This window comes from Oncorhynchus mykiss, chromosome 25 (assembly GCF_057628025.1).
Source record: "Oncorhynchus mykiss isolate SJ-2025 chromosome 25, ASM5762802v1, whole genome shotgun sequence".
NCBI classification, from domain to species: Eukaryota; Metazoa; Chordata; class Actinopteri; order Salmoniformes; family Salmonidae; genus Oncorhynchus; species Oncorhynchus mykiss.
This window is the reverse complement of record NC_143046.1, coordinates 8947501-8975000: the sequence shown is the minus strand read 5'-3', so window position 1 is coordinate 8975000 and position 27500 is coordinate 8947501. Positions and strand designations below refer to the sequence as shown.

The following is a 27500-nucleotide window of genomic DNA, read 5'->3' as shown; positions in this document are numbered from 1 at the left end:
GGAAGAGATGGAGCATCATGCTCTGTGGTAGATAGATACTACTAAATGAGTTTTAGGAAGAGATGGAGCAACATGCTCTGTGGTAGATAGATACTACTAAATTAGTTTTAGGAAGAGATGGAGCAACATGCTCTGTGTTGTGGTAGATAGATACTACTAAATACGTTTTAGGAAGAGATGGAGCAACATGCTCTGTGGTAGATAGATACTACTAAATGAGTTTTAGGAAGAGATGGAGCAACATGCTCTGTGGTAGATAGATACTACTAAATGAGTTTTAGGAAGAGATGGAGCAACATGCTCTGTGGTAGACAGATACTACTAAATGAGTTTTAGGAAGAGATGGAGCAACATGCTCTGTGGTAGATAGATATTACTAAAATGAGTCATACTTTGATAGCTGTATTTGATATTCAGTCATCAAGACATCAATATCACAAACACCATCAGATATACGATAGCGATGGAGTTTCAATAAAATAATTTGAGATCTTATTAAAAACACAGTGTAGAGATGGTGTATTCAATTTCAATCTACTTGTTCTATAGCCTGATCCCAGATCTGTTTGTGCTGTCTTGCCAACTGCTTTGGTCAATGTGCATAACAAACTAGGTATGACAACTTTGATACGAGGATAACAGGCACCACCCTTTGGGAATGTTGTAATGCAGTGGCCTTTAAGGCCAACAGTTACAACCTGGTGTGCTCTTGGGCCTGTTAGATGATAGATTATGTCAGACTACGTTATTAAGGTATGTGGGAATAATTACATTGTTGTGGATCTGATACATACAGTAGCTCATTCTTCTGTTTGGGCTTTGTCCATGGATGTGTCCCAAATGGCATGCTATTCCCTTTATAGTGCACTACTTTTAACCAGAGCCCTATAGACCCTGGTTAAAAAGTAATGCACTATATAGGGACTAGGGTGTCATTTGGGATGCATCCTAAGGGCTTTAAGGATTCTCAATACTCTCCCAGCATTACATATGAACTGTTGTGTACTTGTAGAGAATATGAGAAAGCAAAAAGCTAAATATTGAACTGAGACTGGCTCTGGTCTGAGAGGAGGGGGCAGGTGATTGGAAGTGTTCCTGTGAAAAGTGTTTGTCTAGTCTATGATTAGATCATAAAAAGTGAATCCTAATAATATTTTTTAAAAAGCAGTTAATTGACCTTCATGTGTCGCCTCCTTCTCCTGAAGCGCAGCAGTTCCTTGTGTTGCCGAGCGATGAAGTTCACAGCAGCGTACTCAAGCAGGGCCGAGAAGACAAACAGGAGGCACACGGCCATCCAGATGTCAATGGCTTTCACATACGACACCTGTGAGTGGGCAGGAGGACACGGTGGTAAGTAGGAGGACAACAACAACAAAAACAAGAATAGAAACAACAAAAACAACAACAACACCAACAACAACAACACCAGCAAATGCAACACCACCAACACCAATACCACCAACAACACCAACAACACCAACAACACCAACTCCACCAACAACACCAACACCAACAATACCAACAACACCAACACCAACAATACCAACATCACCAACAACAACAACACCAACAACACCAACTCCACCAACAATACCAACAACATCACCATCACCAACAACAACACACACCAACAACACAAACAACTCCAACACCAACAATACCAACAACACCACCAACAACACCAACACAAACAACTCCAACACCAACAACAACACCAACACCAACAACAGAAGGTGACTTTTTAATCTGGATTCTGTAGACTATTCAATTGAAACGGACCTTGGTACCATCTATATATATGTATCTGTATCTAATAATCCTGTGATGTCTGCTACAAAGACAACATTTACCATCTAACTCTGAGAACTGTCCAGTACACAGTAGTCTGTATGGTCAGTTGGCTTGGCAGGACTCTGCTCTGCCTGGGCAGTGAGATAGAGTGAGACACGGAAACCACATCTTTGACCTGGAAATGGGGCTAAAGCTAGACTGGGTTGGCTTGTCAGTTCAGCTGAAGCTCACTGTATTTGACAAGTCCAAGTGACCAAGTGGCCCTGGAATGCAGCTTAGGTGGCATTACAGAATGCATGGTTCACAAGACATTGTTCAAATGGTAAGAAGGCAGCAGCCCGAGACAGACATAACGCAGACTACTGTTTTACTCTTTCCTGGTGTCGTTGGATTGTGGATTGATTTCTATTTCTCCACTCCAGATCAGATATTTTGATGTGTTTTACAGCACTTAGATCACTTAAAGTGGTGGAATGTATTACTCCGCTGGACATTTCCTTCACCTTTTCGTATTGAAAGTAGAGCACTACAACACGGGGGCTGGAAAATAATGGCAGCAAAAAAAAGTTACTTTTCTGTGGTGGCTATTTGTTGAGTAATGACACAGTAAAGGGTGACTTTCAAAATGGCCCTCTATCCTCTCCTTCCTTCCCTCCCTGTCACCAATGCAGCACCAAGTCAGTGAGGCGTGGAAGAGGGAGAGCAGTCTGTGCTGTGTGCACCTACGCTCAGCTGTGCTGTGTGATCATTATTGTGACAGCTGAACTGCATAGAAATCACGGTTCACTTGTTCAATTTTCCAGAGAACATGAATCACCTAATGTCAACAAGCAAAATGGGAGGATACTTTTCCAGGACATAATTATAAAATACTAGTCCCTCACGCAATGTCCCTCTTCCTTTTTAATCTGAAAATCCCTATAGCAAAAATAGTTTTCTTTAAAAAGGCATTTTTTTCCTTATGTTGAGTTAGTTTTACCATCCAGGACACTAGACAGTGTGGTTTGTAGTTCATCTAGGACAATAGACAGTGTGGTTTGTAGTTCATCTAGGACACTAGACAGTGTGGTTTGTAGTTCATCTAGGACAATAGACAGTGTGGTTTGTAGTTCATCTAGGACACTAGACAGTGTGGTTTGTAGTTCATCTAGGACAATAGACAGTGTGGTTTGTAGTTCATCTAGGACACTAGACAGTGTGGTTTGTAGTTAAATCTAGGACAATAGACAGTGTGGTTTGTAGTTCATCTAGGACAATAGACAGTGTGGTTTGTAGTTCATCTAGGACACTAGACAGTGTGGTTTGTAGTTCATCTAGGACAATAGACAGTGTGGTTTGTAGTTCATCTAGTTCAATTAACAGTGTGGTTTGTAGTTCATCTAGGACAATAGACAGTGTGGTTTGTAGTTCATCCAGGACAATAGACAGTGTGGTGAGAGAGAGAGTGTGTGTGTGTGTGTGTGTGTGTGTGTGTGTGTGTGTGTGTGTGTGTGTGTGTGTGTGTGTGTGTGTGTGTGTGTGTGTGTGTGTGTGTGTGTGTGTGTGCGTGTGTGTGTGTGTGTGTGTGTGTGTGTGTGTGCGCGTGTGTGAGTGTGTGTGTGTGTTCATGTCTGTATCTGACTGTGTGTGTGTGTGTTCATGTCTGTATCTGTGTGTGTGTGTGTTCATGTCTGTATCTGACTGTTGTGTGTGTGTTTGTGTGTGTGTGTGTTCATGTCTGTATCTGTGTGTGTGTGTGTTCATGTCTGTATCTGACTGTGTGTGTGTGTTTGTGTGTGTGTGTGTTCATGCCTGTATCTGTGTGTGTGTGTGTTCATGTCTGTATCTGTGTGTGTGTGTGTTCATGCCTGTATCTGTGTGTGTGTGTGTTCATGTCTGTATCTCTGTGTGTGTGTGTGTTCATGCCTCTATCTGTGTGTGTGTGTGTTCATGTCTGTATCTCTGTGTGTGTCAAAGACAGGTGCAGGTGTGCTGTGTTCCTCTTCCTCTCCTCACCTTGGGGAGGGAGGCTCGGGAGCAGGAGCTCTGGGTTAGGGAGTTTGTCTCACCTTGGGGAGGGAGGCTCGGGAGCAGGAGCTCTGGGTTAGGGAGTTTGTCTCACCTTGGGGAGGGAGGCTCGGGAGCAGGAGTTCTGGGTTAGGGAGTTTGTCTCACCTTGGGGAGGGAGGCTCGGGAGCAGGAGCTCTGGGTTAGGGAGTTTGTCTCACCTTGGGGAGGGAGGCTCGGGAGCAGGAGCTCTGGGTTAGGGAGTTTGTCTCACTTTGGGGAGGGAGGCTCGGGAGCAGGAGCTCTGGGTTAGGGAGTTTGTCTCACCTTGGGGAGGGAGGCTCGGGAGCAGGAGCTCTGGGTTAGGGAGTTTGTCTCACCTTGGGGAGGGAGGCTCGGGAGCAGGAGCTCTGGGTTAGGGAGTTTGTCTCACCTTGGGGAGGGAGGCTCGGGAGCAGGAGCTCTGGGTTAGGGAGTTTGTCTCACCTTGGGGAGGGAGGCTCGGGAGCAGGAGCTCTGGGTTAGGGAGTTTGTCTCACCTTGGGGAGGGAGGCTCGGGAGCAGGAGCTCTGGGTTAGGGAGTTTGTCTCACCTTGGGGGGGGGGGGCTCAGGAGCAGGAGCTCTTGGTTAGGGAGTTTGTCTCACCTTGGAGATGAAGGCTCGGGAGCAGGAGCTCTAGGTTAGGGAGTTTGTCTCACCCTGGGGAGGGAGGCTCGGGAGCAGGAGCTCTGGGTTAGGGAGTTTGTCTCACCTTGGGGAGGGAGGCTCGGGAGCCGGAGCTCTGGGTGGTCATAGTGAGCACGGTGGTAATGCCCAGTCCCACTCTGGCAGGTGCAGCGTCCATGTTGATCCAGAAGGACACCCAGGACAAAATGACAATCAGAAGGCTGGGGATGTACATCTGAATCAGGTAATAGCCCATCTGCCTCTCCAGATGGAAACGAGCCTCGATACAAGTGAACTTTCCTGTTTTACAGAAGACACAGACAGAGGAGAAAGCAGGGGTTCAGTATTATACAGAGGACACAGACAGAGGAGAAAGCAGGGGTCATATAATAATATGATATATGTTATTATTACAACAATAGAGTCTATATACTATGATATAATATTATTACTGCAATAGAATCTATATACTATGATATAATATTATTACTACAGTAGAGTCTATATACAGTACTATGATATAATATTATTACTACAATAGAGTCTATATACTATGATATATTATAATATTATTGCTATTATACAGTCTTTATAGTATTATATATTATAATAGTATTATTACAATACAGTCTATATACTATGATATAATATGATATGTTATAATAGTATTACTACAACATAGTCTATACTATGATAAAATATATATCATAATATTATTACTACAATACAGTCTATATACCATGGTATGATATGTATTATAGTGTTATTACTACAATACAGTCTATATACTATTATATAATATATATTATAGTATTATTACTACAATACAGTCGATACTATGATATAATATATATTATAGTATTATTACTACAATACAGTCTATACTATGATAAAATATATATTACAATAATATTACTACAATAGAGTCAATATGCTATGATATGATATATTATAATAGTATTATCTAATCTTTCTCTGCTGTTGCTGCTGTGTTATGGATCTAGTGTTATCATAACTGATGTACTGTAACGCATCATCCAATCTTTCTGTTCTGCATGTCTCAAGAACACAAAGAAGAAAGTCAACTGCAGGCAATGAAATGGATATCCTCAGTGCTGAATTATCCTCCTATTTCCCTGCAGTGTTGGAAGAGACCGAGGCAGAGCCCGGGAGAGAACATCAGTTTGACAGAGTGGCTGTAGGTAAAGTACCCCCTACGTTCAAATGTAACACACCACCTCAGCTGACAGGTTGTGGTTGAACCCACTACAGCTGACAGGCGTTATGTTGTGGTTGAACCCACTACAGCTGACAGGCGTTATGTTGTGGTTGAACCCACTACAGCTGACAGGCGTTATGTTGTGGTTGAACCCACTACAACTGACAGGCGTTATGTTGTGGTTAAACCCACTACAACTGACAGGCGTTATGTTGTGGTTAAACCCACTACAGCTGACAGGTGTTCTGTTGTGGTTGAACCCACAACAGCCAACAGTTGTTATGTTGTGGTTGAACCCACTACAGCCAACAGTTGTTATGTTGTGGTTGAACCCACTACAGCTGACAGGCGTTATGTTGTGGTTGAACCCACTACAGCTGACAGGCGTTATGTTGTGGTTGAACCCACTACAACTGACAGGCGTTATGTTGTGGTTAAACCCACTACAACTGACAGGCGTTATGTTGTGGTTAAACCCACTACAGCTGACAGGTGTTCTGTTGTGGTTGAACCCACAACAGCCAACAGTTGTTATGTTGTGGTTGAACCCACTACAGCCAACAGTTGTTATGTTGTGGTTGAACCCACTACAGCTGACAGGTGTTCTGTTATGGTTGAACCCACAACAGCCAACAGTTGTTATGTTGTGGTTGAACCCACTGTAGTTGACATGTATTATGTTGTGTTTGAACCCACTGTAGTTGACATGTATTATGTTGTGGTTGAACCCACTACAGTTGACATGTGTTATGTTGTGGTTAAACCCATCTACAGTTGACATGTGTTATGTTGTGGTTGAACCCACTACAGCTGACAGGCGTTATGTTGTGGTTGAACCCACTACAGCTGACAGGCGTTATGTTGTGGTTAAACCCACTACAACTGACAGGCGTTATGTTGTGGTTAAACCCACTACAGTTGACATGTGTTATGTTGTGGTTGAACCCACTACAGCTGTCAGGCGTTATGTTGTGGTTGAACCCACTACAGTTGACATGTATTATGTTGTGGTTGAACCCACTACAGCTGTCAGGCGTTATGTTGTGGTTGAACCCACTACAGTTGACATGTGTTATGTTGTGGTTGAACCCACTACAGCTGACAGGCGTTATGTTGTGGTTGAACCCACTACAGCTGACAGGCGTTATGTTGTGGTTAAACCCACTACAACTGACAGGCGTTATGTTGTGGTTAAACCCACTACAGTTGACATGTGTTATGTTGTGGTTGAACCCACTACAGCTGACAGGCGTTATGTTGTGGTTAAACCCACTACAACTGACAGGCGTTATGTTGTGGTTGAACCCACTACAGTTGACATGTGTTATGTTGTGGTTGAACCCACTACAGTTGACATGTATTATGTTGTGGTTGAACCCACTACAGCTGACAGGCGTTATGCTGTGGTTGAACCCACTACAGTTGACATGTATTATGTTGTGGTTGAACCCACTACAGTTGACATGTGTTATGTTGTGGTTGAACCCACTACAGTTGACATGTGTTATGTTGTGGTTGAACCCACTACAGTTGACATGTGTTATGTTGTGGTTGAACCCACTACAGTTGACATGTATTATGTTGTGGTTGAACCCACTACAGTTGACATGTATTATGTTGTGGTTGAACCCACTACAGTTGACATGTGTTATGTTGTGGTTGAACCCACCTACTTCCCTGACCACAGCTGTGTAGCAAACACCACAACGGACGGTAAGGATTCCTCCCAAACAGCACCCTATTCACTATATAGTATAGGGTTTATAGGGCACTAGGGTGCCATTTTGGACATTAGCCCAGAACATAAGCTAAAAGAGGGCATTATAAACTCATGATAGGTATCCTCTTTCTTTTCATGCTGACTGTGTGATGTGAGCACCAGGTGTGTCTTGTCTGTCAAAGTGGCTTCGATGCTCAGATCGCTGACAAGTCATTAACTCAGCTTATAGTCATTGAAGACTGTCTTTGTCTTGAAGACTTTTAATTGAATTAGAGTTGAACCCTGGTGTATTGTTTTGGATGTGGACAGAGGGAGACATGGAGGGAGGCCACAGCGTCATTGAAATGGATTTATAGCTGTGATACACTTCAGGGCTTTTGCATCTGATAAGATATGGTCTCGCGATGATAGTGGGGTGTATTTGACAGACAGACAGACAGACAGACAGACAGACAGACAGACAGACAGACAGACAGACAGACAGACAGACAGACAGAGATGATATTTACAGATCAAAAACAAATTAGGTTGACAATATTATAGCGAGAGCGAAACTGCAATGCACCAGCGACAATGATTAGTGTTGCATGTAGTTTCTGGACCAACCTACATGGACTAGGGAAAGGGGGAGGGGACATGACATGTGGTCTGAACCAATCTACATGGACTAGGGAAAGGGGGGAAGGGATATAAACAGGACAAAGTATGAACGCTGAAGGAAGTACGCAGTGGGGCCGAGGAATCGTCTCTCCTCAAATCACTAGATTGCTGCTAGTAAACTTGAGACAAATGTCAAGTCTGTGCTTGATTGAGGAGCAGATAAGCATGTACACACGGTGCAGCATGGCTGGTGAATAAAATTGGATTTGATTTATTTCAACTTTATTTAACTAGGCAAGTCAGTTTAAGAACAAATTATTATTTACAATGATGGTCTACCAAAAGGCCTCGTGCGGGATGGGGGCTGGGATTAAAAATAGAAATATAGGACAAAACAGACATCACGACCAGAGAGACACCAAAACATTACATAAAGAGAGACCTAAGACAACAGCATAGCATGGCAGCAACACATGACAACAACATGGTAGCAACACAGCATGACAACAGCATGGCAGCAGCACAAAACATGGAACAAACATTATTGGCACAGAAAACAGCACAAAGGGCAAGAAGGTAGAGGCAAAAATACATCACGCGAAGCAGCCACAACTGTCAGTAAGAGTGTCCATGATTGAGTCTTTAAATGAAGAGATGGAGATAAAACTGTTCAATTTGAGAGTTTTTCGCAGCTCGTTCCAGTCTCTAGCTGCAGCGAACTGAAAAGAGCACCGACCCAGAGATGTGTGTGCTTTGGGGACCTTTAACAGAATGTGACTGGCAGAACGGGTGTTGTGGAGGATGAGGGCTGCAATAGGTATCTCAGATAGGGGGGAGTGAGGGTTTTATAAATAAGCATAAACCAGTGGGTCTTGCGACGGGTATACAGAGATGACCAGTTTCCAGAGGAGTATAGAGTACAGTGATGTGTCCTATAAGGAGCATTGGTGGCAAATCTGATGGCTGAATGGTAAAGATCATCTAGCCGCTCGACATCACCTTTACCTGACGATCTATATATTACGTCTGTGATCTAGCATGGGTAGGATGGTCATTTGAATCAGGATTAGTTTGGCAGCTGGGGTGAAAGAGGAGCGATTACGATAGAGGAAACCTTAGCCTGCAGCTTAGATATGTGCTGAGAGAAGGACACTGTACCGTCTAGCCATACTCACAAGAACTTGTATGAGATGACTACATCAATCTCTAAACCCTCAAAGGTAGTAATCACACCGGTGGGGAGGGGGGCATTCTTCTTACCAAACCACATGACCTTTGTTTTGGAGATGTCCAGAACAAGGTTAAGGGCAGAGAAAGCTTGTTGGACACTAAGAAAACTTTGCTGTAGAGCAAATCCGGGGAGGGGCCAGCTGAGTATAAGACTGTATCATCTGCATATAAATGAATGAGAGCGCTTCCTACTGCCTGAGCTATGTTGTTGATGTAAATTAAGAAGAGCATGGGGCCTAGGATTGAGCCTTGGGGTACTCACTTGGAGACTTTAAACACTGCACTCTTTGAGAGAGGTAGTTAGCAAACCAGCCCAAAGACCCCTCAGAGACACCAATACTCCTTAGCCGGCACACAAGAATGGAATGATCTACCGTATCAAAAGCTTTGGCCAAGTCAATCAAAATAGCAGCACAACATTGCTTAGAATTAAGGGCAATGTTGATATAATTTAGGACCTTTAAGGTTGCAGTGACACATTTTTTTATTTTATTTGTCCGTTATTTTTCCAGGTAAGTTGACTGAGACCACATTCTCATCTGCAGCAACGACCTGGGGAATAGTTACAGGGGAGAGGAGGGGGATGAATGAGCCAATTGTAAACTGGGGATTATTAGGTGACCGTGATGGTTTAAGGGCCAGATTGGGAATTTAGCCAGGACACCGGGGTTAACACCCCTACTCTTACAATAAGTGCCATGGGATCTTTACTGACCTCAGAGTCAGCAGGGCAGTGTCCCCAATCACTGCCCTGGGGTATTGGGATATTTTTTTAGACCAGAGGAAAGAGTGCCTCCTACACCACTTCCAGCAGCATCTGGTCTCCCATCCAGGAACTGCAGGTAAAACGTTTAATGAAAACAACAAACATGAAACAAGACACTGTATCAGAAGCAAGGTAACATGAACACAGGTACAAAACCAACTGAGGAACAAAATGAAGGGACCTATACAGAGGAAGAAATGAGGTCCAGGTGTGAATCATAACGATGAGTGCCAGGTGTCCATAATAATGGATGCCAGGTGCGTGTAATGATGGATGCCAGGTGTCCGTAATGATGGATGCCAGGTGCGTGTAATGATGGATGCCAGGTGCGCGTAATGAGGATTCCCAAGACTGGTGCTTAGTATTCCGGCAACGTCGCACGTCAGAAGGGAGGAGCAGACGTGACATGACCCCCCTCTGATGCACGGCCGCAGGACGTGGACGACTAGGTGGACGACCTCGGGACGAGGAGCGGGTCGATCCGGGTAGCGAAGGTGGAAATCACAGAAGATGTTGAGATCCAGAATGTCCTCCACCGGAACCCAACACTGCTCCTCAGACCCCTTGCAGTCCACCAGATACTGGAGCTGACCCCCACGGCGCCGAGAGTCCAGCAGAGATCTGACAGCATACTCCGGACTGCCCTCGATGTCCAGGGGTGTTGGTGTTGTGTCGTGGGGGACAGCATTAGCTAGGGGACCAGGAACCACCGGCCTGAGAAGGGAGACATGAAACGAGGGTGAGATATGGTAGTGACTGGGCAGTTGTAACCAATACGTCACCTCGTTGACCCTCTGGAGTACCTTGAATGGCCCCACAAACCGGGGGCTTAGTTTCTTGCAGGGCAGGCAGAGTGGGAGGTTCCTGGTAGAAAGCCAGACACGATCCCCAGTGTGGAACACAGGGGTCTCACTGCAGTGGCGGTCTGCCTGTTCTTTTTGACAATGGACGGCATAACGGGTAACATCCTGCGCCAAGGTGGGCCACCAGTATTTCTCAGCGACGGAATGGATGGTGAGAGAAATACCTGGATGTCCAGCAACGACAGCTGTGTGTGCCCAGGTCAGTAGCCGATCCCTTATCCCTGTGGGAACATAGGTGCGCCCAGGAGGACAGTTCAGGGCTCCCTCTCTTGAGCCTGGTGGATCTCCACATCTATGTCCCAGACCACAGGAGCTACGACTCAGGAGGATGGGTTATAGGCTCACAGGACAGGGCCCTCTCCTGAAATCATAGAGGCCGGACAAGGCATCGGCCTTGGTGTTCTTTGAGCCTGGGTGATAGGTTAGCGTGAAGTTAAACCTTGTGATGAAAAAGTCCCACCTTGCATGCCGTGGGTTCAGCCTCCTCGCTGTCCAAATGTACTCCAGGTTCCTGTGGTCGGTGAGGATGACAAATTGTTCCTTGGCGCCCTACAGCCAGTGTCTCCACTCTTCTAATGCCAACTTCACCGCCAGGAGCGCTCGATCGCCGACTTCGTAGTTACTTTCTGCAGGGGACATTTTCTTAGAATAAAACGCACGGGTTCCCCTGTCGTTGAGACAAAATTGCCCCCGCTCCTACCTTGGAAGCGTCCACCTCCACCACAAAGGATATCGTGGGATCTGGATGTTTCAGCAATGGGGCGGAGATGAAACGTCCCTTGAGAAGACGGAAGGCCTCATCAGCTGCTGGACCCCACACCAACCTATGGGGGCCTCCCTTAAGGAGAGAAGTGAGAGGAGTGGCAACAAAGCTGAAATTCCTGATGAAATGACGGTAGAAGTTGACAAACCCCAAAAACCGTTGTAACCCTTTAATGGTGGTTGGGACTGGCCATGACCTGACTGCATCTACCTTCTTGTCGATTGTAGGCACTCTGCAGGTCCAGTTTGGTGCAGAACCGGGCCCCGTGAAGCTGTTCGATGTCATATGGCACCAACGGGAGGGGGTACCAATACTTCTTGGTAACTTCATTGAGTCCTCTGTAATCAATGCAAGGGTGTAATCCTCCATCCTTCTTGGCCACGAAGAAGAAACTAGCCAATGCAGGAGAAGTGGATGTGCGGATGAACCCCTGCCTACTGAATGTAATCCTCCATGGCCTGGGTCTCAGCCACTGACAGAGGGTAGATGCGTCTGCGTGGAGGTGTTGCATCAGCAAGCAGGTCGATGTCCACAGTCGCAGGGGTGATGAGGAGGGAGATAGGTGGCCCGGGTCTTGGAGAATACCTCCCTCAGATCGTGGTACACCTCCGGGATGTTATGCTGAAGGGCTAACAAAGGCCTCTCAAACGATGTGGAACCACAGGGAACAGGGAAGGAGGCTCTCTGGCATTTAGGTGACCAGTCTGTGATTCTCATCCTAGACCATGAAATGGTGGTGTTATGGCGTTGAAGCCAAGGGAGGCAGAGGATGATCTTGTGAACTGGTGCACTGGTGATGAAGAAGGGGATATTTTCCTGATGATTAGACTCCACGGTGAGGGTGAGCGGTTGAGTGATGTGTGTAATGGTTCCGGATCCTGATGGCCGATAATCGAGACCTTGCATCGGAAAAGTAGAGGAGAGCGGGTATGAAGTAATATTGAGAGAGGGAGGCAAGGGCATGATCCATAAGAAATCCATAAAATTCCCTCCTTGACCACAGTACATACAGAGCCCCAGTTGTATCCATCTGCGGCACGCCGCCGCGGGGAGGTGTGTGACCCCTACCTCCATGGGTTCAGGCTCTGATTCCGAGTATTCGCCCGAAGGAGGGAGAGAAGTGATGAAGATGCCGACGCTCCCGGAGAAGGTTATCCAGACGGATGGCTATCGTAATGAGTGCGTCCAGGGTAAGTTCCGTCTGGACCTCCTCGCGCAGACCTCTTCTTAATAGCGTGCGAAGCGCCGGTTCATTCCATCCACTGGATGCTGCTACTGTCTGGAAGGTGAGCGCGTACTCAGCAGCTGTCTGATCCCCCTGCCGTAATTGAAGTAGATGCTCACCTCCCTCTCTGCCCTCCGGGGGATGATCAAAGATACATTTAAAACAGAGCCATAAACCCCTCATATGAATTTAGCTCCTCCTCTCCTCTCTCTCAGACAGCCGTAGCCCATTCCAATGCCCACCCCGTCAGCAGATAAATAACCGTGGCAACCTTAAACAGCTCGGTGGTGGGGGCTCCCATCTGGTGTGTAAAATAAAGGGAGCACTGAAATAGGAAGCCACATCATTTGGATGGGGTACCGTCATATTTCTCTGGGAGGGATAAATGGGCATTGCTGACCGGAGCGTGTTGCTGAATGGGCTGTTTGGCTGGCTCACTGGGTAGGCTGGATCTAGAGTATCCTCCACTAGTAGGATGCAGCGCCTCCCGGGAATGTTTGAGACGCTGCAAACTGCGAAGGACCTCTTCCATGGCCGTCCCCAGTTGTGCCAGCTGGTCATGCTGCCGACGCAGAAGGTAACCCTGTTCATCGACCGTCAGAGAGATATCCGATTTTCCTGCTTTTTCCATTGTTGGAGTTGGTATTCTGTAACGATGACGCCGTGAGTCGAGAAGCAGGTGCAGGTAAAACGTTTAATGAAAACAACAAACATGAAACAAGACAGCGCAACAGAAGTGAGGCAACATGAACACAGGTACAAAACCAACTGAGGAATGAACAAAAGGAAGGGACCTATGAAGGGGAGCTAATGAGGTCAGGTGTGAATCATAACGATGAGTGCCAGATGTGCATAATGATGAGTGCCAGCTGTGCGTAATGATGAGTGCCAGCTGTGCGTAATGATGAGTGCCAGCTGTGCGTAATGATGAGTGCCAGGTGTGAGTAATGATGAGTGCCAGGTGTGCGTAATGATGAGTGCTAGCTGTGCGTAATGAGTGCCAGCTGTGCGTAATGATGAGTGCCAGCTGTGCGTAATGATGAGTGCCAGCTGTGCGTAATGATGAGTGCCAGCTGTGCGTAATGATGAGTGCCAGGTGTGCGTAATGATGAGTGCCAGGTGTGCGTAATGATGAGTGCCAGCTGTGCGTAATGATGAGTGCCAGCTGTGCGTAATGATGAGTGCCAGGTGTGTGTAATGATGAGTGCCAGGTGTGCGTAATGATGAGTGCCAGGTGTGCGTAATGATGAGTGCCAGAACCGGTGGTTAGTACTCCAGCGACGTCGCACAACGGAGGGGAGGAGCAGGAGTAGACGTGACAGCGGAAACCAGATTGCATACCAGAGAGAATACTATAGACATCAAGAAAGCTAATCAGTTGATTATTTACAAGTTTTTTCCAACAATTTTGATAAATAGGGCAAAATAGAAATTGGCCTATAACAAGTTAGGATCAGCTTGATCTCCCCCTTGAAATAAAAGATGCACCGTGGCTGCCTTCCAACAAATGGGAACTTCCCCAGAGAGGAGAGACAGGTTAAAAAGGTCAAAGATGAGCTTGGTGATGATAGGGGCAGCAACCTTAAAGAAGAAAGGGTCTAAACCATCTGAACCAGATGTTTTTTTGGGGTCAAGTTTCAGGAGCTCCTTTAGCACCTCGGACTCAGGTGACTGCCTGCAGGGAGAAATTTTGTAGCGGGGCAGGAGAAAAAGAGTGAGGAGCATCGGGGATAGTTGCATTAGAAGGGGTGGGAGATGAGGAAATGTTGGGCGGGCAATGAGGCATGGCTGAGTCGAAAAGGAATCCTGACTTAATGAAGTGGTGATTAAAGAGCTCAGTCATGTGCTCCTTGTCAGTAACAACCACATCATCAACATTAAGGGACATGAGCAGCTGTGAGGAGGATGGTTTAACCGTTTTCCAGAACATCTTGGGGTTAGACCCACAGAGAGAGAACTGCTCCTTAAAGTAAATAACTTTGGCCTTCTGGATAGCCTGAGTGCACTTACATGTATTTCTCATTTGTTTGAACGAGAGCCAGTCAGCCTGAGTATGCGTGTGCCGAGCCTTAGGCCAAATTGAGTTGTTGAGGTGGAGTAACTCTGACAGATCACGGTTGAACCAGGGGCTGAACCTGTTTTTAATTCTAATTTTCTTTATGGGGGCGTGTTTATTAACAATAACACTGAAAAAGAAGGTCCAAGTGTCTTTTACAGTTGCCAGGTCATGAAGGAAGGTTTGCTCATTAAAGTTTTTTAGCAAGTGTCTATGACAAATCAGGACAGATAATAGGCCACAGTCAGGACAGAGGGGGAGGGGGAGAATTGGAAGTGGGGTGGGGGGCTTGGGGAGAGAGAGAGGGAGGGAGGGGTAGGGAGAGAAAAAAAGAGAGATGGGACAGAGAGAGGGGGTGACAGACAGAGAGAGGAGAGCGAGAGAGAGAGAGAGTGTGTGTATGTTCAGTGTGTGTGTGTGTGTGTTCAGTGTGTGTGTGTTCAATTTGTGTGTGTGTGTGTATGTGTGTATGTGTGTTTGTGTGTGTGTGTGTGTGTGTGTGTGTGTGTGTGTGTGTGTGTGTGTGTGTGTGTGTGTGTGTGTGTGTGTGTGTGGAAGGAGGGGATTTAGCATGCCATCAAGCATGTCAAGGCTGTCTATGTCTGAGAGAACAGGATTCTAGAGGTAGGAGACAGACACCATCCATCAGCTGGCCTGTCATTTCCAGATGTCACCCTCTCCTGAGCGATGGTATGATATTTAAAATGATCAAGATTTTAATGGCACCAGATATCAATTTAATCCAATGTCAACAACACAACAAACCAAATCCTCAGAAAAAATAAATAACAAAATCACATCAAATCACATCAAATCATATCAAAGAATATACAATCATATCATATCAAATCATATATTATCAAATCATATCTTTATTTTATCCTTTCTTGTTTTCCTCACTCTCTATTCTATTTTAGATTATTCTAGACTGACCATCGGTCTCTGTTTAGATTCCATCTAGACTGGCCTTCAGTCTCTGTTTAGATTCCATCTAGACTGGCCTTCAGTCTCTGTTTAGATTCCATCTAGACTGACCATCGGTCTCTGTTTAGATTCCATCTAGACTGGCCTTCAGTCTCTGTTTAGATTCCATCTAGACTGGCCTTCAGTCTCTGTTTAGATTCCATCTAGACTGACCATCGGTCTCTGTTTAGATTCCATCTAGACTGGCCTTCAGGCTCTGTTTAGATTCCATCTAGACTGGCCTTCAGTCTCTGTTTAGATTCCATCTAGACTGGCCTTCAGTCTCTGTTTAGATTCCATCTAGACTGGCCTTCAGTCTCTGTTTAGATTCCATCTAGACTGACCATCGGTCTCTGTTTAGATTCCATCTAGACTGACCATCGGTCTCTGTTTAGATTCCATCTAGACTGGCCTTCAGTCTCTGTTTAGATTCCATCTAGACTGGCCTTCAGTCTCTGTTTAGATTCCATCTAGACTGGCCTTCAGTCTCTGTTTAGATTCCATCTAGACTGGCCTTCAGTCTCTGTTTAGATTCCATCTAGACTGACCATCGGTCTCTGTTTAGATTCCATCTAGACTGGCCTTCAGTCTCTGTTTAGATTCCATCTAGACTGGCCTTCAGTCTCTGTTTAGATTCCATCTAGACTGGCCTCCAGTCTCTGTTTAGATTCCATCTAGACTGGCCTTCAGTCTCTGTTTAGATTCCATCTAGACTGGCCATCGGTCTCTGTTTAGATTCCATCTAGACTGGCCTTCAGTCTCTGTTTAGATTCTATCTAGACTGGCCTTCAGTCTCTGTTTAGATTCCATCTAGACTGGCCTTCAGTCTCTGTTTAGATTCCATCTAGACTGGCCTTCAGTCTCTGTTTAGATTCCATCTAGACTGGCCTCCAGTCTCTGTTTAGATTCCATCTAGACTGACCATCGGTCTCTGTTTCGATTCCATCTAGACTGGCCTTCAGTCTCTGTTTAGATTCCATCTAGACTGGACTTCAGTCTCTGTTTAGATTCCATCTAGACTGGCCTCCAGTCTCTGTTTAGATTCCATCTAGACTGGCCTTCAGTCTCTGTTTAGATTCCATCTAGACTGGCCTTCAGTCTCTGTTTAGATTCCATCTAGACTGGCCTCCAGTCTCTGTTTAGATTCCATCTAGACTGGCCTTCAGTCTCTGTTTAGATTCCATCTAGACTGGCCTTCAGTCTCTGTTTAGATTCCATCTAGACTGTCCTTCAGTCTCTATTTCGTCTCTGTTTAGATTCCATCTAGACTGGCCTCCAGTCTCTGTTTAGATTCCATCTAGACTGGCCTTCAGTCTATGTTCATATTCCATCTAGACCGCTCTTCAGTCTCTGTTTTCTTCTGTTGCATCTGGAGTGTAACAATGTGAGATTGATGAGGTTGAGTGGCCAGTTTTCAGTGAATAAAGGGGCCATTTTGGGACAAAGCTCTGATTGGTTTCGGTCCTTCCTCCCTTCTTTCTCCCACTCTGTGTTCCAGCGTTATGTGTCCTAACAACGCACCCTGTAATGTCTATGTTACGTTGTTCTCAGACATTCAACAAAAGACCAACATAGAGAAAGAGAGTTTAGCTCAATGTACAAACCCCCTTAAAAAATAGTGTATGAGGAAGAGTTAGCCAGAGAGGTGATGAGAGACAAACCTACCTGTGTTGTAGTGCTTGGTACAGTATCGCAGGTCTTTCTCCTCTTTCAGTATAAACTGAGGTAACGTCAGCCCGTCTGCGACCTGCACGGCTCCCTTCTCATCCCACTCAAATATGAGATCATTCATCGTATAGCCGACTGGATGGGAGCAGTTTGAAACAAGATCATTATTACCACAGTATTACTACAGTCTTACTACCACAGTATCACAGTACATTCAAGCTGTTTGTAAGAGAGAAAACAAAATATTATTGACAATGTGGTATGATGAAGGTTTAAATGCCTTGATCAACCAACTCTACCGTAGCTCCACAGTGTTCATATAGAAGCAATACATGTTGTTTTCATTCTTCACACCTGAGAACAATGAGTCAAGAAAAAAGAAAAAATCCATAATTTCCAAAGACAGGAGGTGGGGAGGGAGGGACAAGCCGGTGTTGGCTGGTTAGAGCAGGTTGGAGGAGGTTGGTCCCCCCTGACTCCCTCCCTGTCCCTTCCCTGTATCTGCACTCTGCTGCTGGAGGGGCCTGTGTAAATCACTGGGCCTTTCATCATACTGTCCTCCAGACCAGAGACACATCCATCACACTAACACAAAATAAATACTTTCCCTCTACCCTACCTGTGTGTGTGTGTGTGTGTGTGTGTGTGTGTGTGTGTGTGTGTGTGTGTGTGTGTGTGTGTGTGTGTGTGTGTGTGTGTGATAACTGTGTTCCTAAAGGATAATGGAATACTCACAACTCTCCAGCTGCATGATACAGGTCTGTACGTCCATTGGGAAGTTCTTCAAGTCCATGGGACAGGCCAGGACCAGTGTTATTCTGGTCACATAGAATAGAACACAACAGAACAAAACAGAACAGAACAGCACAAAACAGGAAAGAGCAGAACAGACAGGCCAGGATCAGCGTTATTTTGTTAACAAGTTTACATAGAATAGAATGGAATAGAATAGAATGGAATGGAGTAGAATGGAATACAATATAATATAATGGAATAGAATAGAATGGAATGGAGTACAATGGAATAGAATAGAATGGAATAGAATAGAATGGAATAGAATAGAATGGAATGGAGTACAATGGAATAGAATAGAATGGAATAGCATAAAATGAAATATAATAGAATGGAATGGAATACAATAGAATACAATAGAAAATAATGGAATAGAAAGTAATGGAATGGAATAGAATATAATGGAATACAATAGAATATAATGGAATAGAAAGTAATGGAATGTAATAGAATAGAATGGAATAGCATATAATGAAATATAATAGAATGGAATGGAATAGAATGGAATGGAACTGAATATAATAGAATATAATGGAATGAAGTAGAATATAATGGAATAGAATTGAATGGAAGACTAGAATGGAATAGAATGGAATGAATGAAATATAATTGAATGGAATAGAATGGAATAGAACTGAATATAATAGAATATAATGGAATGAAGTAGAATATAATGGAATAGAATTGAATGGAAGACTAGAATGGAATAGAATGGAATGAATGGAATAGAATTGAATGGAATAGAATGGAATGGAATTAAGTATAATATAATGGAAAATAATTGAACTGAATAGAATGGAATGGAATTAAGTATATTATAATGGAATAGAATAAAATGGAATAATGGAATAGAATTGAATGGAAAAATGGAATAGAATAGCATATAATGGAATATAATATAATGGAAAAATGGAATATAATAGAATGGAATATAATAGAATGGAAGAATGGAAATGAATAGAATATAATGAATGGAATAGACAGGGTAACATATTGTTATAAACCAATAGCACAGCATTACAGGAGGAGAAGCAGGGTAACATATTGTTAGAAACCACTAGCACAGCATTACAGGAGGAGAAGCATGGTAACATATTGTTATAAACCACTAGCACAGCATTACAGGAGGAGAAGCAGGGTAACATATTGTTATAAACCACTAGCACAGCATTACAGGAGGAGAAGCACGGTAACATATTGTTATAAACCACTAGCACAGCATTACAGGAGGAGAAGCAGGGTAACATATTGTTATAAACCACTAGCACAGCATTACAGGAGGAGAAGCAGGGTAACATATTGTTATAAACCACTAGCACAGCATTACAGGAGGAGATGCAGGGTAACATATTGTTATAAACCACTAGCACAGCCTTACAGGAGGAGATGCAGGGTAACATATTGTTATAAACCACTAGCACAGCATTACAGGAGGAGATGCAGGGTAACATATTGTTCTAACTGCGGCTATATTTCCTGTCATGATGCCTTGTAATCTAAAAGGTTACAATACACATCTCAGGCATTCTTCCCCTCATGCCAAACACCTTCCTGCTTGCCGTGCACGTGAACCTTATCCCCAAACACCTTCCTGCTTGCCGTGCACGTGAACCTTATCCCCAAACACCTTCCTGCTTGCCGTGCACGTGAACCTCATCCCCAAACACCTTCCTGCTTGCAGTACACGTGAACCTCATCCCCAAACACATTCCTGCTTGCCGTGCATGTGAACCTCATCCCCAAACAGACTGGCTGCATCTTCATGCTATTGTTCATACCGCGAGTATAGAAAAACATCTATAGAAGAGGCAGCCATTCATGCTTCAACCTAGACGGCTGCTGTTACTTTTATCTTGAGATACATGTAGGTAGGAGAGGAGCAGGTCTATTGGTTGCATTGCATTCATAGTTTACTTATACCACAGTGTGATATCATCACCGTTACACGACAAATGTTATTTTTAAGGATTCTTTTTTTCAATCAGAAAAGACACCTGAGGCAGGTTCTCTTTAACGAGGGGTCAGGTGAGAATCAAATACACTGAGGCAGGTTCTCTTTAACGCGGGGTCAGGTGAGCTCAAATTCACCGAGGCAGGTTCTCTTTAACGCGGGGTCAGGTGAAAATCAAATACACTGAGGCTGGTTCTCTTTAACGCGGGGTCAGGTGAAAATCAAAGACACTGAGGCAGGATCTCTTTAACGCGGGGTCAGGTGAAAATCAAAGACACTGAGGCAGGATCTCTTTAACGCGGGGTCAGGTGAGAATCAAAGACACTGAGGCAGGTTCTCTTTAGCGCGGGGTCAGGTGAGAATCAAAGACACTGAGGCAGGATCTCTTTAACGCGGGGTCAGGTGAGAATCAAAGACACTGAGGCAGGATCTCTTTAACGCGGGGTCAGGTGAGAATCAAAGACACTGAGGCAGGTTCTCTTTAGCGCGGGGTCAGGTGGGCTCAAAGCGATCTAATGGGTTCATTTGATGGTGTCAAGGTAAGATACGAGAAGGCCTCTTCTCACTGCCTTCCCATGGCTGTTTATAAGGATCCAATTCCTCTCTGTCTGTCCAAGGGTTGAATACTAGGCTTGATAACAGATCAAATACATTGCAAAAATGCTTGCATTTAAAGTCGATCACTTTTGTTGTTATGTGGATGTCAATATCTGTTTTGTTTCCACCGTAAGCAATATAATATGTCAGCCATAGGCCATGCACCAGATAGACATTAATCTGTCAGCTATAGGTCTAGCACCGGATAGACATTCATCTGTCAGCTATAGGTCTAGCATCGGATAGACATTCATCTGTCAGCTATAGGTCTAGCACCAGATAGACATTTATCTGTCAGCTATAGGTCTAGCACCGGATAGACATTCATCTGTCAGCTATAGGTCTAGTACCGGATAGACATTCATCTGTCAGCTATAGGTCTAGCACCGGATAGACATTCATCTGTCAGCTATAGGTCTAGCACCAGATAGACATTCATCTTTCAGCTACAGGTCTAGCACCGGATAGACATTCATCTGTCAGCTATAGGTCTAGCACCAGACATTCATCTGTCAGCTATAGGTCTAGCACCGGATAGACATTCATCTGTCAGCTATAGGTCTAGCACCGGATAGACATTCATCTGTCAGCTATAGGTCTAGCACCGGATAGACATTAATCTGTCAGCTATAGGTCTAGCACCGGATAGACATTCATCTGTCAGCTATAGGTCTAGCACCGGATAGACATTCATCTGTCAGCTATAGGTCTAGCACCAGATAGACATTAATCTGTCAGCTATAGGTCTAGCACCGGATAGACATTCATCTGTCAGCTATAGGTCTAGTACCGGATAGACATTCATCTGTCAGCTATAGGTCTAGTACCGGATAGACATTCATTTGTCAGCTATAGGTCTAGCACCGGATAGACATTCATCTGTCAGCTATAGGTCTAGCACCGGATAGACATTCATCTGTCAGCTATAGGTCTAGCACCGGATACACATTCATCTGTCAGGTATAGGTCTAGCACCGGATACACATTCATCTGTCAGCCATAGGTCTAGCACCAGACATTCATCTGTCAGCTATAGGTCTAGCACCAGACATTCATCTGTCAGCTATAGGTCTAGCACCAGACATTCATCTGTCAGCTATAGGTCTAGCACCAGACATTCATCTGTCAGCTATAGGTCTAGCACCGCATAGACATTTATCTGTCAGCTATAGGTCTAGCACCGGATAGACATTCATCTGTCAGCTATAGGTCTAGCACCGGATAGAAATTCATCTGTCAGCTATAGGTCTAGCACCGGATAGACATTCATCTGTCAGCTATAGGTCTAGCACCGGATAGACATTCATCTGTCAGCTATAGGTCTAGCACCGGATAGAAATTCATCTGTCAGCTATAGGTCTAGCACCGGATCGACATTAATCTGTCAGCTATAGGTCTAGCACCAGACATTCATCTGTCAGCTATAGGTCTAGCACCGGATAGACATTCATCTGTCAGCTATAGGTCTAGCACCGGATAGAAATTCATCTGTCAGCTATAGGTCTAGCACCGGATCGACATTAATCTGTCAGCTATAGGTCTAGCACCAGACATTCATCTGTCAGCTATAGGTCTAGCACCGGATAGACATTCATCTGTCAGCTATAGGTCTAGCACCAGACATTCATCTGTCAGCTATAGGTCTAGCACCGGATACACATTAATCTGTCAGCTATAGGTCTAGCACCAGACATTCATCTGTCAGCTATAGGTCTAGCACCGCATAGACATTTATCTGTCAGCTATAGGTCTAGCACCGGATAGACATTCATCTGTCAGCTATAGGACTAGCACCGGATAGACATTAATCTGTCAGCTATAGGTCTAGCACCGGATAGACATTCATCTGTCAGCTATAGGTCTAGCACCGGATAGACATTCATCTGTCAGCTATAGGTCTAGCACCGGATAGACATTCATCTGTCAGCTATAGGTCTAGCACCAGACATTCATCTGTCAGCTATAGGTCTAGCACCGGATAGACATTTATTTGTCAGCTATAGGTCTAGCACCAGATAGACATTCATCTGTCAGCTATAGGTCTAGCACCGGATAGACATTCATCTGTCAGCTATAGGTCTAGTACCGGATAGACATTCATCTGTCAGCTATAGGTCTAGCACCGGATAGACATTCATCTGTCAGCTATAGGTCTAGCACCAGACATTCATCTGTCAGCTATAGGTCTAGTACCGGATAGACATTCATCTGTCAGCTATAGGTCTAGCACCAGATAGACATTCATCTGTCAGCTATAGGTCTAGCACCGGATAGACATTCATCTGTCAGCTATAGGTCTAGCACCGGATAGACATTCATCTGTCAGCTATAGGTCTAGCACCGGATAGACATTAATCTGTCAGCTATAGGTCTAGCACCGGATAGACATTCATCTGTCAGCTATAGGTCTAGCACCGGATAGACATTCATCTGTCAGCTATAGGTCTAGCACCGGATAGACATTCATCTGTCAGCTATAGGTCTAGCACCGGATAGACATTCATCTGTCAGCTATAGGTCTAGCACCGGATAGACATTCTGAGAAACTAACAAGAAAAGAGGAAGGTACAACAAGAAAAGAATAGCATACCGAATACTATACAATACGTTCCCATTTTTTGAAATCCTTAGTAGTTTGTTGTCAGTCGTAACCTCATGGAAATTTGCGCCTTTTTCGTTGGCGAAGAACAAATCAGGTTTCCAGATAGAGTCCAACATAGACGGGTCCAGGTCGAGAGAGTCGTCGGGGTATTCACTATAGGCCAGCCTGGGGTCGTTCCATTGCTGCCTCAGGAAGATATTCACTCTGTAGTCCTGGGGAGAGAACAGTTGAATGTCAATCAGTGCATCAGATTGTCAGAGAAAGACCTAGGTATGTCAGTGTATTGTATAGCCAGGACTCAGGGGGAGGTTTGATTGATTGATTGGCTGGTTTGCTTGTTTGTTTAATTTAATAATTGATTTCTGGGTTAAAGGCTTGACATGGGGATTTCAAGGCCATCAGACTGTTTATTTATTTATTTTTATTTCACCTTTATTTAACCAGGTAGGCAAGTTGAGAACAAGTTCTCATTTACAATTGCGACCACCACTAACAGTGGCTACTGCCAACATATTGACTCAACTCTCTTTTGCCACTTTAATAATGCAAAAAATGATGTCAAAATGTATCACTAGCCACTTTTAACAATGTCACTTAATATAATGTTTACATACCCTACATTACTCATCTCATATGTATATACTGTACCCTATACCATCTACTGCATCTTGCCTATGCCGCTCTGTACCATCACTCATTCATATATCTTTGTGTACATATTCTTTATCCCTTTACACTTGTGTGTATAAGGTAGTTGTTGTGGAATTGTTAGGTTAGATTACTCGTTGGTTATTACTGCATTGTCGGAACTAGAAGCACAAGCATTTCGCTACACTCGCATTAACATCTGCTAACCATGTATATGTGACCATTAACATCTGCTAACCATGTGTATGTGACAAATACATTTGATTTGATTTGATTTTGGTTTCCAATTCTTTCGACCTAAAATAAAAACCTATGCATTTTTATTGAATAAAGCTTAGTTAAACTAAAGATTCTATATTAGACGTTATTGGGCCTTCCATGTGTATATTGTTTATGCGAATCAAGCCTGTCTGAACAGTAGCAGCATTCTTAAGGCAGGAGCTAAGTAACGGTCCTGATGGTTCATGGTGTCCTTTAGAAATATAGCCCTTCAATAGAGCTGTGTCCTTTAGAAAACACATATATATATATATTCAATAGAGCTGTGTCCTTTAGAAAACACATATATATATATATATTCAATAGAGCTGTGTCCTTTAGAAAACACATATATATATATATATTCAATAGAGCTGTGGCCTTTAGAAAACACATATATATATATATATATTCAATAGAGCTGTGTCCTTTAGAAAACACATATAGCCCTTCAATAGAGCTGTGTCCTTTAGAAAACACATATAGCCCTTCAATAGAGCTGTGGCCTTTAGAAAACACATATAGCCCTTCAATAGAGCTGTGGCCTTTAGAAAACACATATATATATATATATTCAATAGAGCTGTGGCCTTTAGAAAACACATATAGCCCTTCAATAGAGCTGTGTCCTTTAGAAAACACATATAGCCCTTCAATAGAGCTGTGTCCTTTAGAAAACACATATAGCCCTTCAATAGAGCTGTGGCCTTTAGAAAACACATATATATATATATTCAATAGAGCTGTGGCCTTTAGAAAACACATATATATATATATTCAATAGAGCTGTGTCCTTTAGAAAACACATATATATATATATTCAATAGAGCTGTGGCCTTTAGAAAACACATATATATATATATATATTCAATAGAGCTGTGTCCTTTAGAAAACACATATATATATATATATTCAATAGAGCTGTGGCCTTTAGAAAACACATATATATATATATATTCAATAGAGCTGTGGCCTTTAGAAAACACATATATATATATATATATTCAATAGAGCTGCGTCCTTTAGAAAACACATATATATATATATATTCAATAGAGCTGTGTCCTTTAGAAAACACATATAGCCCTTCAATAGAGCTGTGGCCTTTAGAAAACACATATATATATATATATTCAATAGAGCTGTGTCCTTTAGAAAACACATATAGCCCTTCAATAGAGCTGTGTCCTTTAGAAAACACATATAGCCCTTCAATAGAGCTGTGTCCTTTAGAAAACACATATAGCCCTTCAATAGAGCTGTGTCCTTTAGAAATATAGCCCTTCAATAGAGCTGTGTCCTTTAGAAAACACATATAGCCCTTCAATAGAGCTGTGTCCTTTAGAAATATAGCCCTTCAATAGAGCTGTGGCCTTTAGAAAACACATATAGCCCTTCAATAGAGCTGTGTCCTTTAGAAAACACATATATATATATATATTCAATAGAGCTGTGTCCTTTAGAAAACACATATATATATATATATTCAATAGAGCTGTGGCCTTTAGAAAACACATATAGCCCTTCAATAGAGCTGTGGCCTTTAGAAAACACATATATATATATATATTCAATAGAGCTGTGTCCTTTAGAAAACACATATAGCCCTTCAATAGAGCTGTGGCCTTTAGAAAACACATATAGCCCTTCAATAGAGCTGTGGCCTTTAGAAAACACATATATATATATATATTCAATAGAGCTGTGTCCTTTAGAAAACACATATATATATATATATTCAATAGAGCTGTGGCCTTTAGAAAACACATATAGCCCTTCAATAGAGCTGTGGCCTTTAGAAAACACATATAGCCCTTCAATAGAGCTGTGGCCTTTAGAAAACACATATATATATATATATTCAATAGAGCTGTGGCCTTTAGAAAACACATATAGCCCTTCAATAGAGCTGTGGCCTTTAGAAAACACATATATATATATATATTCAATAGAGCTGTGGCCTTTAGAAAACACATATATATATATATATTCAATAGAGCTGTGGCCTTTAGAAAACACATATAGCCCTTCAATAGAGCTGTGGCCTTTAGAAAACACATATAGCCCTTCAATAGAGCTGTGGCCTTTAGAAAACACATATATATATATATATTCAATAGAGCTGTGGCCTTTAGAAAACACATATAGCCCTTCAATAGAGCTGTGGCCTTTAGCCACGACAGTCCACCGTAATTGTCAATTATTCTAGAGACGAGGCTGTAACGTAGCGAGGTATGACAGCAGGTGACCTTTCCAATGGCAATCAGCCACAACATTAGAAATATGTTTTCTAGAAATGATCTCACAACACACAGATACACCTGTTTTGTTATTATGGGAATTTTGTTGGAAAATAAAAATGAGTTTTTACGGAAAACTGACTATGATTACAGAATGAGGTCTAGTTTGACTATGATTACAGAATGAGGTTAAGTCTGACTATGATTACAGAATGAGGTCTAGTCTGTCTGTGATTACAGAATGAGGTCTAGTCTGACTATGATCACAAAATTAGGTCTAGTCTGTCTGTGATTACAGAATGAGGTTAAATCTGTCTGTGATTACAGAATGAGGTCTCGTTTGACTATGATCACAAAATTAGGTCTAGTCTGACTATGATTACAGAATGAGGTCTAGTCTGACTATGATCACAAAATTAGGTCTAGTTTGACTATGATTACAGAATGAGGTCTAGTCTGACAATGATTACAGAATGAGGTCTAGTCTGACTATGATCACAAAATTAGGTCTAGTCTGACTATGATCACAAAATTAGGTCTAGTCTGACTATGATCACAAAATTAGGTCTAGTCTGTCTGTGATTAAAGAATGAGGTCTTCATAGACCTTTTCATTATTTAAAATAGCAGTAATCTAGATTCTTAACACACAGGTGGAATATGAAAATATTCCCCCAACAAAGGATACAATATAAGAGTGGAGGCTGTCGTACAATTATCTCCCAGGGCAGTTAGGTAAATTCACATTATGGCAAAACATCTTCTGTTTTTCACGAGAAGTGACTGAAAGGGTTCTACACGGAACCCAAAATGGTTCTACTGTGAAACAAAAGGGTTCTATTTAAAACAAGAAGGGTTCTTTAAAGGGTTCTCCAATGTGGATAGCCAAATTGGTT

At 43.3% G+C, this 27500-nt stretch overlaps 1 protein-coding gene across 2 annotated transcripts in view; it reads right to left on the bottom strand.

Annotated features, from left to right (window-relative positions):
• LOC110504553 (glycine receptor subunit alphaZ1) overlaps positions 1-27500 on the bottom strand; it is a 96332-nt gene that overhangs the window by 15699 nt on the left and 53133 nt on the right. For both annotated transcript variants that reach the window (XM_036969878.2, XM_036969880.2), the window contains 5 exons: positions 23448-23671; positions 18253-18335; positions 17515-17652; positions 4530-4744; positions 1178-1324 (listed from right to left, as the gene is read on the bottom strand). In XM_036969878.2, the coding sequence (XP_036825773.1) occupies positions 1178-1324; positions 4530-4744; positions 17515-17652; positions 18253-18335; positions 23448-23671 (807 nt within the window). The remainder of the gene's footprint in view (positions 1-1177; positions 1325-4529; positions 4745-17514; positions 17653-18252; positions 18336-23447; positions 23672-27500) is intronic.